At 38.7% G+C, this 18,768-nt stretch overlaps 1 protein-coding gene across 1 annotated transcript; it reads right to left on the bottom strand.

The window, feature by feature from the left end:
• Positions 1-989: 989 nt before the first annotated feature.
• atp8b3 (ATPase phospholipid transporting 8B3) lies at positions 990-16,970 on the bottom strand (the record flags this gene model as incomplete). The annotated part of the gene is made up of 28 exons (XM_079471906.1): positions 990-1,151; positions 1,253-1,383; positions 2,078-2,216; positions 2,422-2,646; positions 2,949-3,172; positions 3,280-3,466; positions 5,024-5,144; positions 5,269-5,344; positions 5,440-5,551; positions 5,669-5,833; positions 5,928-6,058; positions 6,145-6,333; positions 6,648-6,804; positions 6,890-6,912; positions 6,996-7,204; positions 7,291-7,484; positions 8,307-8,395; positions 8,518-8,685; positions 8,806-8,897; positions 9,170-9,240; positions 9,991-10,063; positions 10,154-10,215; positions 10,354-10,452; positions 10,848-10,961; positions 11,062-11,153; positions 11,848-11,904; positions 16,567-16,629; positions 16,859-16,970. 28 exons carry the CDS (start codon positions 16,968-16,970, stop codon positions 990-992), a joined length of 3,537 nt encoding a protein of 1,178 aa, XP_079328032.1.
• Between the last annotated feature and the right edge of the window lie 1,798 nt (positions 16,971-18,768).

Here is an 18,768-nt window from a genome sequence, read left to right as displayed (position 1 = left end):
CTCTGTCGAGGGAACCAGTGTGGTGTTCTACAAAAACACGTCATCCCTGCGGTACTCAATAGACCACTTCGCAACATGCAAACATTGGTTCAGAAGCACTTTCATTTCAGATTTTGTTTTATTTATCGTTTTATTTTACATGTTTAACTACATATTAAAGATTTTGGTTTAACATTTTGATTCAGCTCTGTTGTGGCTAGAAGGGATACAGTTACGGTCGGAAGTGAAGCATAATCTCGCCATAAAATTACAATAAATTACTTTGTTCCCAAGAGGTCTATAATAAACACAATACATTTTCAATTTATATTTATAAAGCAAATCATTTCCTTTAAAAGCAAATAAATACCAAAAAAATATACTATTTACAGAGCTAAGATGTAAAGCCACAGGGTCAATTGTTATTCATAAATATTAATTAGTACCATAATATTCTCTAAAAATGCGAAATAAAAAAGAAAAAACATTATTGAAATTAAAGAATTTAAAATTTTTAACGCTTCGGTCACTTTTGACCGCTAAACGAAAAGTCCCAGAGGGTTAAACCTGTTTTTTGAGCAAAAGAAGAGACAAAAGGCACTATTTATTTCAAATGTATTTATTTGTAAAATATTAATATACTATACATAAAGTGCAACTAGATTTAAAGAGAAATTACATAACAAAACTAGAGTTTGGGAGATAGGCCTCCTGTTCCGTTATTTGGCCCTAGAATTCTCACAGTGTTAAGACAAATGTAGCTGCTACATCTCTTTTGCATTAAAACTTGCCCAACAAGGTTCACTTTTTGTACAAGATCCATCAAGTACTGCCATATTTTGCTTTTGCACTTTCTAATGCACCAAAACCCCAGGCTTGTTGACCACAGTAAGTTATTTTCTTACTTTTTTTACATCTTGGTGCATTACATATTGCACGGATGATGCTTTCACGCCCTGTAACTACCGTTAACTTCTATGCGTGCATGCTGTGGAGAACCTCTCTTCAAACTATTTGGTGTAACCCTCGTGTCCTGCAGAGTGAAGCCCAACTCCAGTAGTGATCAACTTCCCGAAGCCTTTCCCTTGAGACACAGCATAAGACGAACGCCGTCGGAGAGTGCCTCTCTGGAACCACGACTGAAGCGCGACAGGCTCATTCGAGCTGTGGATCTGCAAGTGCAAAAATGATAGACAAAGTGAATAACCAAAAAGTACCAGACTACCAATATTGTGGGTAAATTCCTAAATATATCCACTACGAGGCAGCCAACCTTATGTTTGTTGGGGTTTGTTAGCACAACACTTAGGGCTCTCATGGTCATGGAAGGGAGAACAGCAACACAGGTAGTCACAAATATGGTGAGCCAAACCTCAGGGCTGCTGTACGCGTTTACTGACGCTCCTGCATATTCAAAGAGACAACAAATAGGGTTCAAGCTTTAGGTAAAATCAAAAAGGGTTTTCTTAAAAAGATTTTTGGTCGGAAACCATTCCTTTAAATCAGGGGTTTCCAAACTTTAAGATGCGAAGGACCCCCAAATATGGTGAATCTTTTGTGAGGACCTCCTTCCTAATATATATATATATATATTAATATAGTATATATATTTATTTGTCTTGTATAAAAGACATTTAAGATGTGTCAGATAATTAATAAGTGTGATATTATAAAGGCAACATATTTAATAACTGGCTAAATAAGAGTCTGGTTGGATGAATAAATCTAAACAGAAACATTTTCAATTCAAATGTATTTGCATCTTTGCAAAGGCTTCTTTAAAAACACCTAGTGAGTGAAATAAAGTACATGTAGTGAGAAAATCTCACTATGAGGATTAAAAACAAACTATTCTGGAAAGTATTCATGTAACAAGAAAAAATAGATAAACACTTAGAAACAAATATAAATGACATTTAAACATTTTACACCTAAATGAAGTTTAACATTGCCCCCTGGTGGCATAAAATAGCAACATATTTTGTACAAATCAGATATAAAAAAAACATGAAATGGTGGGTAGAGTCTACTTGAATTTAATCTTTGTTCCTTTATTCAGGTTAATGTGTTTTACATATTTATCAGCCGAAATTCGTACCCAGGAAAAAGTAGTCTTTCGGCGACGCAGTAAACAAACGTGTGCTATGCAGCACAAACGTTGACAGAAAGAATGCGACCAAACTAAAAATGATGGCAGCAAAGCTGTACTTGGTCCAGTATTTGGTATTCAGAATAACCTAGGGGAGACAGAAAAAAACATGTTCACCACAGGATTATCTGTATAAATTATGATGTTGAGAATTGCTTTTGACCGGTGTCGCACGTAATACTTTCTCCAGACAACATTTTGCATAAGGTCTTTGTATCAATCCATGTAAATAATGTGGTCATCAATCATACTCACCCATGTAAGCAATCAAATGGGTTCGAGAATCAAGTTACCTCGACTGTGCTTGTAAACACCACAGATGTTTCCACAGTAATGGCAAGAGTCTGAAAATCCAGCGTGGAGTGCTGCAATATTCCCATAGGGACGAAGAAAAGGATAATGGAGCTATACAAGGAGTACAGAAGTGTGAGCACCACAACCAACGGATTGAATAGTTTCTTTCCCTGTCCGACCGAGTAGATCTCTGGCCAGCTGAAGCAGCTCTTAGCGCTCACGTCCTATCAACAAATCATATTTTAGATTTGTCCCCGTTTGCTAAAATTCAAAGGTGATTGGTTGAGAAGGTCAGCGATCGGCCTACCTGTTCAAAAATACCAAGGCACTGTACAGGTAAGGATGTGTACGTTGTTGAGTAGAGACTAATAAACCAGCTTTCATACATGGGCTGCAACGCAATGGAAGAAATTACATTTATTATTAGAAAATCAAAACATCCACAAAACAAAACCCTATTTGTGCTTGACGGTGTTAAAATGTGTGCTACAGATCATTTGTTGTGCTGTTAGGTTGGTTGTTTTACCTGGGCACTGAAGCCATTGTAGAAACTGTACCAGACGTGAACAAGAGCAAAAGCGCTGGTTTTGTAGAGAAAATACAGCAGAAATCTGCAGACGCGGTAGTACGACCAGTGGCCGTGCACCAGTAGTAGCCTGCGAAGGAAGCTGAACTGCGCCAGAGCAAAATCTGCGTTCTGCACGGCTTGACTCCCCTCCACACCGCAAACACCAACACCAATATGAGCCGCTGTTACAGAAAAAAATAACATTTTGATCTATAAAATTTAAACCGTGAGAATTTAATTGATAGTTAAAATGTTTTTTGGTTAGGTCAGGGTTTTATCACATTCTTACTTTTGATCATGTTTACGTCATTGGCGCCATCTCCTATCGCCATGGTGATGGAAGTCGAATGTTTCTTGACCATCTCGACTATTTCAGCTTTTTGCGCTGGCGTGACGCGACAACACAACACAGACTGGCACTGGCCGGCCAGATTGACAAACCTCGCCCCCCACTCTGGCTTTTGGGTAAACTCCGCCTAAGTACAAAAGCAATGCAAAGACTTGGCCTGTCACTATGATAAAAGAATCGCCCGATCGCAATTATTTCACCAAAATACAAGTATTTGAGAAAACTCTATTCTAATGTAACAGTAAACAGTAAGTCTCGTGTTACATTCAAATAGAACTTTGGCCGCTTTCATTGGCCAACGTCCGCCCAAGTTGGATGCTTTACTTGACAGGTAACTCAGGTTTCATTTGTGCCGCGTCATGTTTAGAGGTGTGGAAATGTACCCGCAGTAACAGAGCGGTTGACATTCACAAACATGTCAAAAGTTAACAGCAACAACGTTTTGGAGTGATCCTTGCATACTTAAGAATTAAGTGTTTAAGTGTTCCTTCTTTGATCAGACGGCTATGTGGTGTTTACAGGCGGAGTGTTAAGAATGTGGCACCCACGTCTCCCAGAAATACTGTCAAATTAAACCAATCAGATGATGACGTTTCCAGAAAAGTGTGCCTTATGCATCAGACGTTCAGCCAACGGTCCGTGGGCATGACATCTGAGGCATAGACTACATTTAAATGGCATCTCTCCATAATTTGAGTCGTTCCAGATTTATAATTTTTTAGATGAACCGATATATCGGACGATCAAAGCACATTTTCATGCTATCGACCAATAGTTTAAAACAGGATTTTTAATTATTAGGGCCGATATATCCTGTCAATCAAAAGAGCACAGAACACATTGTGGAAAAAAACTTTGTGCTCTGTACATAGAAAATGTTAAGAAACATCACCAGTTTGTTTTAAATAGTCATAATATGAATTAATTGCATTCAGAAAGTTAGGAAATATTAATTCAATCTTTAGATTCGGTATTGGCAGATTTTACTCATAGTAATCGGCTATCGGTGCATAAAATAATTTTGCATCTATAATAATTTTGTGTTGATAAAATTAAATCTTAACTTTGCGGATGATACCATTCATATCTCTCCGTTGAACTTTTGGCGCTCAAGACTATATTATGATTGTGTTCGTTAAGATGTTATGTGTATTAAAGCAACACTTTAGAACCTTTGCTCACGGGTTGCCCATGTGCTTGATAAGCGCAACAGTCTGTTACCAGTCACTGTATAAGCTTCCCCGTGGGCAGCGCATTTAAGCGAATTTATTACTGATGGAACGGGTGAATGCAGAAACAATGTTTGGAAACCATGTCGCACTGGGGATAAAACTACGAAGTGTTGCTTTAATAATCTGCGAGTGAATTAACAAAGAACTAAATGTTTGTGTTTGTGACAATTATTTAAATGAATAAAGCACATTCAAAAAGCCCTACAACATACAATGGATCAGCATAATCACAATTATTTAAAAGACAATGATCGGACAAATTTCATAATCGTGACAGCCCTAATGTAGATACAGATTCAAATCTAGAACATAACAACCGATAGCATTGGTTATCCTACAGATGGACTTTAAAAAGCATAAATTACCAGTTACTAAATAGTACTTTTGATTCCAAACGTAACACAAACGTCTGGTTGATCGAACCGCATATATTTCTGCCTTTAGATGCTCACCAGTTCAGGACCAGTGATGACTAGCGCCGTTTTGCCCCTCACTGGTTTCCTGTCAGTGATCCAAACCTCAGGCTCTTTGGACATGGCCAGAACATCTGGAGAAGGTGAATCTAGAAGCTGCCTGGAGACAACCATCATGTCTTGTTATATGACATGTACGTATGTATTTTTGCAACTGATCATCCTAAACAAAGCATGATAAAATTCTGCACCACATGGTTTATAAAACGCATGCGTTCTCCAACCTAAGCTCCTCCCCTTGAATCAGGGCAGTGTCAGGATCCATCAGTTTGCATGCATAGCCCACATTCACTGCTGTTTCTAAAAAAAGTTAAAAAGTAAAGAAAAACATTCAAAGGAAAATCTCAGATCTTATTCACAACTATAGTTTGGTTGCACTAGCGGAAACACAGCACCTGTTTTATCTCCCGTCAGCACCCACACTTTAACTCCAGCCTTCCGTAGGATTTCAATGGTCTCGGGGACACCCTCCTGCAGACGATCTTCGATGGCAGTGACGCCGAGCAGCTGCATAAACACTCGTATTACATAACAAAACTATTGCTAAATGCCTCTGATAATATCTTCCTCCTCCCTGGAGTCAACTTTAGACATATTATCTTTATAATGACTCCCACCGAGTACCATTAATTCTCTTTCCATTTGATCATATATCTCTTCCAGAATGGTCTCCTGGTTACCCCCCGCCATGCTGGCCTGGTTGAGGGCGTGGCTCCACTCAGTCCACAGGGATTCGGGCACAGGCCGTACTGCCACACAGAGTGTCCTCAAGCAGTTCTGAGCGAAGAGCTGCCAAGCAGAAATACACGAGCACATAAGACAACACACCCAAATGGGTTTAGACTCAAAGTCACACAAAGACTGACTTATAAGTTGACTTCACCTCAAGAGCGCTCTCTGTATCCTCTTGAAGCGGTCGGTCCTTCTGAAGCGGTCTGTCCTTCTGAAGCCTCTCCAGAATGACAATATCCGCACCTTTACAGTACAACTTTAACTCACCCCCGGGTTCCCGAACTATACAAACACACACACTCACAAACATCAAGCTAGCGCTAATATTAAACTTTACTTTCCTTTGCTTTAAAAGATTGAAAACTCACCCAACACAGACATGCGTCTCCTCTTGCTGGTGAAGTCCAAGATGGCAAGGAGCTGATAGTTCCTTTTGATGCCCAGCACGCTGATGCTGAGGGTCTCACGTGTGCGGGACAGGAACACCAACCCGAGTTCTCGCGCTGCACACACCAGAGCTTCTTCATCTGGTGAGGCAGCCTGATACTGAGGCAATCCTGTTATTAAAATGATGATTAAAAGAACAGTTCATAGAAGTTTAGTTCATAAAGAAATGTATGAAGCAATTTTTATGGTCAATGGTGACCAAGAAATGTTTGGTTTCTTCCAAATATTTTTCTCTGTGTTCATCAGAACAAAGACCTTTGGACAGATTTGGGAACTCGAGAGTGAGTGGATGATGACAGAATTTTTATTTTTGGGTAAACTGTGCCGTTAATGCATGTTAAAATAATCTGCGAAACATAGTTCCTACCACCACCAGCTCCAAATGTTACAATAAATGTTGACATTGCTAGTTGCGGCAACTTACCATCCTTCCACTCGCTCATAACAGTGTGACAGAGGGCCAGAGCAGTGAAGAACTCCTGACACTCCGGGCTGCTCTGCCCACGCAGCTTATCCACTAATCTCTGATCGGAAAACTTCAATCCACCGCAGGAAAACTGATTCCAGCTCAAGTCCAATGGCTAGCCGAAAACAAAAAGTAAAATGGGATCATTTTGATTGGTTGGGCGGATTAAAGTATATTTTGCTAATAATTTGAATTCTTACATTGCATTCCTGCGACATGTCACCTAAACAAACCAACAGCCCTTTCGTTAGTTAAAATACATTTTGCATATTTGAGACATGAAATGATGACAGAAGTGTCACAGACCGTAAATCTTTCCATCAACGTAGCACTGACGAAAGAGCAGCCGGTTTTGGGTGAGCGTGCCTGTTTTGTCACTGAGCAGGTGGCCCACCTGACCCAACTCCTCATTCAGAGTGGACGTACGGGCCTGCGCGGGGCTGTCGTTATCTTCCCAGTACATCTCTAAATCCCAGCCAATCATAAGGCAGTGCACCACGTGGATCACCTCAAATCTGGTGCGGGAACAACCAACCAGTGTAAAAGTGTATTGAAGATAAAAATACTCACATTTGTGAAGAATGTGGAAAACAATCATTACGTTATATAGAGAGACATGGGCATAGAAGGACTAAGCAATATGATGTATCCCCAAAAGTTGAGGAAGCCCAGGTAGGCAGCTGAAGAACCTTGCTGCAGAGAAACAAGGACATCGAGTTGAGGAGCAACCTGTAACTCGAAAATCCCTGCCCCAATAGCCAGGAGAAGAGTCACCGTCAACATGAAGAGTAGAATCTGAAACACGATAGAGCGAATCAGGCAGAAACATGAAATACATATTTATTATCCATGACCATGAGCGCTTTTCCACCATTGCGCCAAATCGTATTCCATTATCATGATTCAGCACCGTTAAGACCGCCAGCTACTGTGTTGCTCTTGCTACAAGGTCATTAGAAGGCATTTCTAGCTTTGGTGGCTCTGGTAATATTTATAAACAAACCCTGCAGTAACTGACGAGAGACGGATGACGTGAGATCCGCTAATTTACTCCTATTGGCAGTCGCTCCCTAAAGTCTCTCATCGTTTGCATAAAGTTGAGCAAATCTCAACTTTGTCGTGTCGCTAGACACGACCACTTCAGCTCGCCAACGGTCACTGTTGCTCGTGTCGCTGGCTCTCCATTGAAATGAATGACATCGCCTCGCTTTGTCGCTGGACGTCACTGGCGGTCTGAATGGGCCGTTAGACAACCGTTTCAAAAATATTGACACGAGAACAGTTTGTAAACGTGCCTTGTAGAACCAGGGTCACATGGACACATAACTGTAACCGTTCCAGACAGTGCTTAGAACGGTTTGGCCTGATGGTGGAAAAGTGCTCTATATATACATTATATATAAGCAATATATCGTTTTATTGAACAGTCACTATCGGCGTAAATTAACCGATATCAACAAAAGTCAAGTTTCTCCTTTAAGTTTGTTCATATGAACATTTTTGCATTATTTGAAGGATTTTTGTTGTTATTTTTCTATTGTGGGGGGGTTTATACAATTTAAAGCGGTTCAATATACATGTTACAATTTAAATATTTTGCTTCTTTTGTTCCCTTACCACCAACACCGTTTTGTTCAGCAGCACTTCCACCTGTGTTTTCTTTAGTATTACACGGCCACAGTTTTGTAGGATTTTACTGTCCGAGCCTGTTGAAGTCAAAGATATTTTACCCAATAAATCACACATCTGGCAACCAAACTCATGACATTAGCATTTTTGAGCTATTTCAATAAAATGATAACGTTATAGAAATAGAAGTTATAAAAACTGGTCATTCCTGTGTATAAAGCCAGGCCGTATCCTTTGTCTGTGTTTCTCAGTAAAGTTCCTCTGAGCAGCAGGTTGTCTATATCCAGCAGGTGGCGTTCTCCTTTCCAATGCAACTCGCCTTTGAAAGAGTGAAGGTTACCATTTGGCTCTTCACACCAGACAACACCTATGGTGAAAAAAATTTATGTATAATTCATTTAGATTTACAATTAAAGGAATAGAGAGGATATTAAAGCATTTTTTTAAAGTTTACTTTATATGATGTGTGGAAAGAACTCGTACTTACCATTAAAAGCTGCCAGATCTTTCTCCGCTTGATCTGCTTTCAACTCGGTATGAGTCACGGTCAGAGCCTGACGGAACTTCAGATTAGTTTCTCTACAAACCACAGATTGACACAATTGAAAAACACAAATCTTTCCATCCAGTCGACTTCAATTTCAAACACTTCTTTCCATGTCACGATCATTTCGAATCTGTGTCAAGAATCAACAGTTTTCGTGTTTCAAGAACCACTTTTGCATACCACATGGACAATTTGATTATGTTTGCATGCATGCAAGTCCTGCAATGTTGTCTTTGTCACAAGCTTTTTCTGCTGTGGGAAACACAATCAGTTCTGGTATCTGACCGGAGGGAGATGATGTTACCCGTCAATGTCCGCAGTTTCCACGTAGCAAAGGCTGTGTGGCTCAGTGCTGCACAGGAGAAGCAGATCGGCCTGGAAGAATCAACAGAATACAAGGCTTAGTAAACATACATTCAAGCATTTGGCAGACAATTTTCTGGCAGAGTGCTTTTAGGATATATATGTTCCCTAGGAGTCATTCCCTGGCAACTTTAGCGTTGTTAGCTCAATGCTCAACAAGCTGAGATGAAAACACTATCCGGGTAAAGAAGTATCACAACATACAGTGAAGATCAGTTGTATCAATATTCAGTTAGTATCAAATTATGATTTTTTTCAACCTGTTGCTTAAGAAACGAAAGTCAGGTTTAATTGTTGGTCAGAAATATGTTGTTTAATGGTGATCTTAACATGTGATATTTCAAACATGTGACTTTGATACAGCTCTAGAAGAAAACAAGCTCCAAGAAAACATCTTAAATGTTCAAAACATTAAAAAATCCTGATTAAAAGCAAAGTGGTCTAAATTTTTTGTATGTTTCACTTTAGAAAACAACCAATTCGACACAACAAACCCATAAAGAACAAGGCTTTTGTCGTGTGGCATCACGCCCAGTGTAGACAGTGAGTGAGACCTTCTTGATGTCAAACTTTAGTATGTTTTAGTTACCATGATGAAGTAAACTTTCAGATTCACATATTAGCCTGTTAGGAGACCTTTGAGAACGTGAGGGAAACCAAATATAACAACACAGCCATCAAATATAACCTGCTCATTAACCAGCAATTCACAAAAATGGCTCAGAACACTATAGATAGGTTACCAAACACATACACACTTACAGGGATGACCTGGTCTTTGTGAACCCGAAGAATGTCACCGGCACACACATCTTTCCACTTAACCGTTTTGAATCTGTACGGGAGATATTTAGTAATACATTCAATTTAAATTCAGATGATGTCTTTGCTTTGGGTGCAACTTTCCCGTGGCAGCATTACTCACCCCTCTGGTGTAAGTACGTCACACGGCCGCTTGTTCATCTGTGCATCACTGCGACGTCGGCCCTGCGAGACATAAATGGGGGAGCATTAAGGTGATCTGAACGTAGAACAAGAATAAAAGATGACAGCGACTTTTGGTCTCCCGCGTTTGTTTTTATTGGTTGACAGGTAAAAGATTCAATGTTCTTGAAGTCTACTCACCACGTCGGTGGCCAAATCTTTACATCCACGCACGACCAGAACAAACAGCAGTGGAAGCATGGTGGTGTACCACGGGATGGTGGCAATTACAGGAACACACTGTATTTTAAACACGACACAGATCGTAGAACCTATTTTAGAGAAGTAATACAAGCGTATTGTGCGAACCAAAAACAAAAAGGCATCCACATTTTTCATGATTTTCTTTGTTTCCTAATACGAATACAAAACACGTTTGCATTTCAGGCATGGCTGTGTATGGAGTGTGACAGTGTTTTAAAAAATTATCTTCATGTAAATGCTGCATGCTTTTCAAATGAGCAGGTGTTTTTTACCCATTGTGTACTATAGAGCAAACACTTCATCATTCATCCTGAACCCAGACAGCACCCTTCAACAGTTTTCATGTAAAAAATGCGCTGATCAAATATTCCCCATATGCCTGATGTTTATACATGCTTTAGATTTCAACACAGAAGATAAAACACACAAACCTGAAGAATGACAATAAGCAGGAAGAAAAGGTTTGCAGCTCTCTGGAACTGTTCGTACAGGTTAAGGGGAAGAAAGGTCAGGGGGGTGTATTTGTAGCTTCGAACCACATTGTCCTGGCAACAGTAACCATCGGAAAATGTAAATAAAATCGTACATTAGCTGTCAGACCATTGGGACATACACATATTTGCATACAGAGAAGGGAGAGCTTACAGCATAACGCCCCGAGCGTACACATAGGATTGATCTGCGGCGCAAAGACTTGTGAAAAGTTTGGTTGTTGGCTCGGACCTCCCAACAGACTCCTAAAAGGAAGTCAAAGAAAGAGCATAAATCCCTAATCTTTAAAGTTTAAAGGTCCACTGTGAAATATTTGGAAACTCTATTGACAGAAATGCAATACATAACTATATCTTCAGAGGCGTATAAAGACATTACATAATGTTTTTATTACATTAGAATGAGCTTTTTCTATCTACATACACGGGTCCCCTTGCATGGAATTCGCCATGTTGTTTCTACAGTAGCCCTAAACGGACAAACTGCACTACAGAGCGCGTTTCATAAATACGTTATCTCCTTCGGCAAAGAAGCGAAAACATGACGGCATCTTAGGCCTGTGTCAACTTCCATAGTGCCACGAAAGGGAGTGGGAGCGATGGAGTAAGCCGATGGTTGCAATGCAATACCTCACCGCTAGATGCCACTAGATTTCATTCACTGGACCTTTAAAGTTTATCATTCTATTAAAAAAGAGAGGAGTTCCAGCTCCACTCAATACACAAGATTAAATGATGCGTGACTTTTTTTAAATAGAGTTGACATACTTTTAAAAGTCATGTAAGCAATTGACCTTGAAGTACTCAGATTTAACGTTTTCTACATTATATTTCAAACAAATCTTAGCCTTTAACGCAAATGTGGGATAAGCACAGACACCAATGTCACTGAGCTGTTTAAATACACATGTAGTTTAAAACCACGCCAGCAAGTACAAACCTTTCTCGGTTTTACTAGTACGAACCATGGTGAAGAAATACCCAGAGACAGCCTGTTCTACAATAAAACACACATTGACAGAGTTAAAGTTAAGCAAACACATTTTCAATTCAAATTGTTATCCTACACAAATAGATACAGTAACGTATAAATCTCAGTGCCACAACTGATTAACAAATCTAAGTGTTAAACTGAGAACACTTGGGAAATACACCTGCAAAACACCTCACCTGCTTACTGTGTATGGTTCCTTGATGGCAGGTCCCAAAGGTGACGCTTTTCATACGGATCTCCCCGGCGACGCATCCAGGTAAATCACAGCTCGAGCAAACAGGTGGTCTTGACCCGTCAAGTCTCCCGCAAATATCACGACGTAAGCTTGATCCACGTTTACCCGTTCGTCTTTACATTCCCGTTTAACATTAAACGCTACGGAATCTTCATTGTGTCCTGTTTGATCTCCACCCCTCCGCTCCGTCTCTCCTCCCTCTCTCCATTGAGCGGCTGGGGAGTTTGTGCAAATGTTCTCCGCGGGTTCAGAAGGGGTCTGGAACACGATATGTACCCGCACAGGTGGGAAAATAACAGGGTGAAGAAAAGAAATGTGGAAGATAATAAAAGTCCGTGTGAATGTGTTCTAAGCGATATAGGCTATGCATGGTGTTTGGACATGGGTCAGGTAAAGCTTGCATTTTCAATTTCCAGATTAGGGCGACACATTAAATAAAACGTTGTTTGTTATCAAAACATCCTACACAAGTCTGTTCACATAGATATGGCGTCGTTTAATTGGTTGGTGAGCGGATACATTGATAATTACAGACATAAATATATATATATATATATATATATATATATATATATATATATATATATATAGGCTATAGATATAGGCCACCACAGATATTTTTGCAGAATGGATGTCTGCCATAATCTGAACCACAATAGTAGATACATTTGCTGAAATGTACAGTCAACACAAAATATCCCATGATGCACTGCGGAGGCTGAACTTTCTTGAGCTTTTAAATGTAGGCTACTCGTAATTTTTTATTTTATCAGCTATTTTAGTTTAGTTTTTGTTTTTTGCTTGATAGTAATCGGACCTTTTATTTTTAAGACAAGAAGAAAATACTATGTACATTGCGTTTAGTGGACAAAGTAGTAAAAAATGGTGGATATAAGATAAAAATATGCCCATAGAGATGCTTTACTTTAAGGTGGAACTCTGCCCCCCCTAAAAACAACTCCCTGTTATTATTCCCTGTTCCCTGATACTTATTAATATACATGCCAAAAACATTATGCTTACTTAAAGTAACATGCTTTCAGTTTTATTGCATTTGCAGTTTTAACCAGCGCTGTTTGTGTGTAGTTTTGTTGAGTAGTTTTTGTTGAAATGTGCGTCTGTTGAGAGAACCATACGTGTTTAGGGATCTCTTGGGTGCTTGTGTGGGATGTAATGATGTTTACATTAAAACCGATGTACTTTCAAATACATTTATACAGGTAACGGGTTCTGTTTAGATGTTTTTCTGAAATAACAGATCCCAGTTCATTTACCTGAAGAGATAATAGCTTTTGGTGTGGGGACGCACACTGACAGAGACGCATTTCATTAGCTGCAGTTTATAGGTAGGCCTACGACAACAACCAACCAGAAAGTCGAAATCCAACAACAATTTAGTTGTTATTGTAGTTTTTTATATTAAATTAATTGTTATAGCAACTGTTTTTCATAATGTCTTTTGCCACACGGGGATGTTGCTGATCTACCGAATGATATCAGCTAGGGAATGAGTGTTATATATAATTTTTTTTGTACCAAAGTACAGAATGTATTTAATACTTATTGTGTCAAAAATGCATAAAAAATATATTGGGGATTTCCAGCACAATGTTCACAGCTGGTATGCTAGGTGATCACAAATATGGCACCCCAAAACCTCAGAGCTTCAGAAAGCATTTATAAATGCTCGTGGAAAGAAAGAGTTTGTTAACCCTTGTTAAATACAGGACTATCACTATATAGTATTTGTTGTACTTTCATTATGTCTGTACAGCACTTTGGTGATCTACATAAACTGAACTGAACTGAAATATTATATTTAAACAGGAATACATGACTGATGATTAAGTCTTACAACATTGCCCTCTGTTGGCCAGATTGGGAAAATATTTTGTTGTCCTAGGACGTTTTCAAAATAGGGTGGAAATTATGGGTCTACTAAATTTAATTGATATGGTCTACCCTTTTAATAAACACTTATGATCTATTTTAATAATTATTAATAATCTATCCAATACTTTAAAATGACATGAGTACAAAGAAAAGAGAAATAAGTCGTCAATCCTTCAAGTGCGATGTGTGTAAACCTATACAGAGACAGAATGTTTTTCTGAATTGTGATTCTCATAATGTCTTTCATTTAATATAAGAGGAACATCAAATAATACTTTGTATATAGTACATTTTTGCATAGACCCTACATGATAGGCCTACTTTATGTATAATCTGATGGGCATCAATCATTCAAAGAATGCTATCATGCAATCTAGTTACCTTAACAGTGTTTGTCAAAACCATTAATTGTTTTAATGCAAATTTTTACAATATTGTCTCCCATATGTAAAGTAAATGGGTGTATCAAAAAAATCTTCTCTGGACTACTTAGTCATCATTTCACGGACAGGAATTATCTTAAAATAGGACTAGGCATAGTTAAATTAATAAAAGTTTATTTAAATCATTTTTAAAAACATAATATACAACAAAACATTACTGGTGTGCCTCTTGAGACAAAACAATGGCATTGATATTTTAAGATATTGTCAGTGCAAGCTGTTTTCAATCAAGAGACCTCTGACATTAAAGTTTGAAGGACTAAGATTGAAGGGATACTCCACCCAAAAATAATAAATTCTGTAAAGTTCTGGTATGAATACATTTGGAAATTGTAAGCAACTGACAATTCCTGGACATCATTGACTACCATAGTAGGTTATAAAAAAGTTATATTTAAAGGTGCCTCAGAACGGTTTGCTTTCCTACATACTTAAAAATGTATAATTTGTGTTCAAATGATACAATTATTTTCCTCTGTGGTAGAAATGTCATTCATTCACATTTTTCCAAATATCTTTCTTTGTGTTCATCAGAACAAATACATTTATGCAGATTTTTGGGTGGAGTATCCCTTTAAGCCCTGTCCGGGAAACCACCCCCATAAATCCTCTAATGAGTCGGATTATACACAACGGATATCAAATGTGAATTTAATTCTATTTAGAAAAAAACGTATTATTGCTAATGGTCAACTTACATACTGAAGACCCTGATGTTGAGTATTCTTTAAGACCCCAGTTGCTAAATTGGCCCTATTTCAGCAATGTCTATAGGTTTGACACTAAAGTAAATAATAAGTAACTATGTTTGCTCTACGCTTGTGAGTATGTCACACAACCTTCTGTTAATATGTGCATCAATGCGACTCAATGGAACATTTTACAGAAAGCAAAACCACAGATCTCAGCGTCCACCGTATAAGTGAAAGTATTGGTTAAGAGCGTGACAAGTATAAGATCCAATGGTTCACTACTTTTCCTCACCACATCTGTGGCCAGAACTTTAAAACGGCTTACAAGAAGAAGTTGTAGCAAGGGAGTAAAGGACTGTGGTGAACCAAGGACTGGTTAAAAAATTAAAGGAACACGCTGCAAAAAAGAAAGAAAAAAAAACATATATTTCCACACTAGTGAAATGAATATATATTTTTAAAGGGATATTTCAGTCAACACTTATGTGGCTCAAAACTTGAATAACACAAAAGAAGATATTTTGAGAAATGTCTCAGTGGTTTTGTGTCCATACAATGGAAGTCAACGGAGTCCAATGTTCTTTGGTTACTAAGATTCTTCACAATATCTTCTTTTGTGTTCTGCAGAAGAAAGTCATACAGGTTTGAAATGACAAAAAGGTGAGTAAATGATGACAGAATTTATTTTATTTTTGGGTGAACTATCACTTTATAAAAGAGCAAACAGTTACAGTAGAAGAAGTCTCCCATCATTCTTTTCTCTTTAAGTAGGTTTTTAAAATTTAAGTAGGTCTTTAAAATGGTTCAGAAGTCACTGATGTAAGTCGACACACTTTATCTAAAAGAATAAATGATTCATCCGTGACGTTTCTCACCAACGCTGTGCATTTTCCGTTTTTTCCTCACCACACGCTTTTGACGTTTCACACAAACTGCGAGGTATTTTAACTTATTCTGATATATTGATATACGCTTTAGGGGAATGCTTCAATGGTGGCACCATATTGGGAAAGGCAACACTGCTCTATAAGTACATACAAGTAAACAGAGGAGTTGCAGCTTTTTTTCAGTGATTTTATTTTTCATTCATTCTGGCAGACCGAAAACTTAGAAGTCTTCTTTTTTTGTTTTATTAATCATCTCTTGCTGTTGTTGTCCATCGTTTTCACTTCTTCTTTTTCTTATTTCATTTTACTAACATCACATAAATGCCACAACCATCTAACCTAAGCCAGGAAGTTTACTGGTGCTAAAACTGCCTTGGTGTGAAAATGACAAGACATCATAGCCCGTTGTCTCTATACGGTGCAAGATAACATGTGGTGCGCTGCTAAGCAAAGACATTGCATTTATTTGACATTTCATGCACAAATAGTCAACAAACCCCTAAACTTTTGAGTACTTTGCAGCGCTCCATCTAGTGGCCATCTGGTGCGCCGCAGCTTCATCAGGATCCATCCACCAGCTGCAAGAGAACACGATAAGGCCGTGCAAGATGCCGTGTCTGTTCATCTTCCTCATTCCTCCCAATGACCCTTAACACCTCAAATCAAACTAAGCCCCTTGTGCAGGCCTCTCTGTATGAAACCATCAAAGCTCGGTGGGCAGCTCTGAAGGCGTGTGGGAGGCTACAGCGTACGTGTGTGCACATGAGATAACGTGTCTCGAGTCCTATCAAGCTCATCTATTTTTACACGTGGCCTCTTTCAGATGCAGGGTGGTTTGCGAGATGACACCAGACCTGCAATGCCGTTGTGACCGGTTGACCAGGTTGCTGTTGGCAATGCTCAACTGGCGTTTAACCATTGCCCCATACACGTCAAACCGCATGTGTCTCGCTCTGCATGTGTTATCACGAATGTTCCACAGGTGCTTCTGGAGGCCTACAATGGGGGTTGTCAATGTCCATCATGTTGTGATCGAATGGTGACCGTGGTTGGAGGCTGTGATTGATCAAAAGCTGAGATTTTTGTCAAATGTATGGTCTAATACACAGGGCATACTTATATGTAAATGTTGCATATGTGGCCTTGGCAGAAACCATTAAAGCCAAGAAAGGTGTTGTATGAGATATGTGTGATATGTCTGTGTAGATAAACTGGTTTACAGGTCATACAGTATACCTACTGTACTGCATATAAGTTAATAATAAATAAATAGTACAAATGCGAGGATCTAGAAAAGATGATCCTTACATATTTAAAGGTACTTGAAGTGAATCTGCCAAAAAGACAAATGTACAAAGGATGTACAGCACTTTTATTTGTTGAGCTGCTATAAGAAGAGCACGAAGATTGAAATTACTTTCAAGATTTATTTTGTTGGAGGGGTATGCAGAAACAACACGCCATGATCATGTCCAGAGGTCAAAGGTCAACAGTAAGCAAAAATACCTTTTTAGCTTGTTCAATGACCTTAACCTTAATGGGATGGTTTGCACAAAAATGTACACCCTCATGTCATCTCAGACCTTTATGACTTTCTTTCTTCTGCAGGACACAAAAAAAGTTATTTTAAGGAATGATGGTAACCAAACAACAATGACCCCCATTGACTTCCATTGTATGAACACATTTCTCAAAAAATCTTATTTTGTGTTCCACTGAAAAGAAAATCCTGAAAAAAGATTTTTTTCCCGCAGCTTGGTCACCAGAAATATTCCGTAAAATAACAGTTTTTCCTGTAAAATTCGGTTTCCCTGTTTTTCTTGTAAATTTGAAGCCTGGTTCTGTAATTTGACCGTTTTTGATAAAACAGTTTTGATAGACTGTAAAAAGAATTCCATAAAAAAGCTGGGGCGCCAGAAATATACTGTAAAAATTACTGTTTTCCTTTAAAATCACATGTTTTTCCTATTTTTACTGCAAATTTGCAGTTCTCTGTAATTTAAGCTTTTTGGACATTATACGTTAATGGTAATTAAATGCGTTTTAAAATGATTTCATTTTTTGTGAACTATCCCCTAATGTCTCATAATCTAAGTCTCTAAGTAGCCATTCAGCTGTGCTGCTTATGATTTTAATATCCATTACGACCATAAACTCGGCACACCAAACAATAAAACATTAACAGATTATCTGTTCACTGTAACAACTAGCATATCTACAGACTAATGGAAAAAAGAAAGAAATATCAATTTGTTTGCTGGGAAGTGAGTAGGTGGCTGCACATGAGGTTTACGGGGTATACCCCGCTTTACAGTTGTATTTTGTAGTTTCTGTTCCGACGAATGACAGCCAAAAACGGGAGAGGGTCTAGTTAAAATGAGGTTAGTGAGAAGAATAAACAGTGACAACTCAGACAGGAAGTGGTTTGAGTTTGCTTGAGAAAGAACACAGGGGGTGATTTGAGTTACTGTACAAAGGTACTAGGCAGCTGAACTGTAGGCAAAGGTGAGAGGCTTCACAACTTGAACCTCACTGCATGTGGTGAGCCTTTTTAATTCACACAGACACACACGTGCACGCACAAACACACATGCCTGAGAAAGCAGGACATTTTTCTGTCTCCATTTACTCACCCTCGAGTTGTTCTTAATTTAGATACATTTCCTTGTTCCGACAGAGAAAGATATTTGGAAGAATGCCTGTAACCAAACAGTTCT

The sequence above is a fragment of the Barbatula barbatula genome, assembly GCF_947034865.1.
Source record: "Barbatula barbatula genome assembly, chromosome: 13".
Classification (NCBI taxonomy): domain Eukaryota; kingdom Metazoa; phylum Chordata; class Actinopteri; order Cypriniformes; family Nemacheilidae; genus Barbatula; species Barbatula barbatula.
Note: the sequence above shows the minus strand (reverse complement) of the source record. Positions and strands in the feature narration are given on the sequence as shown.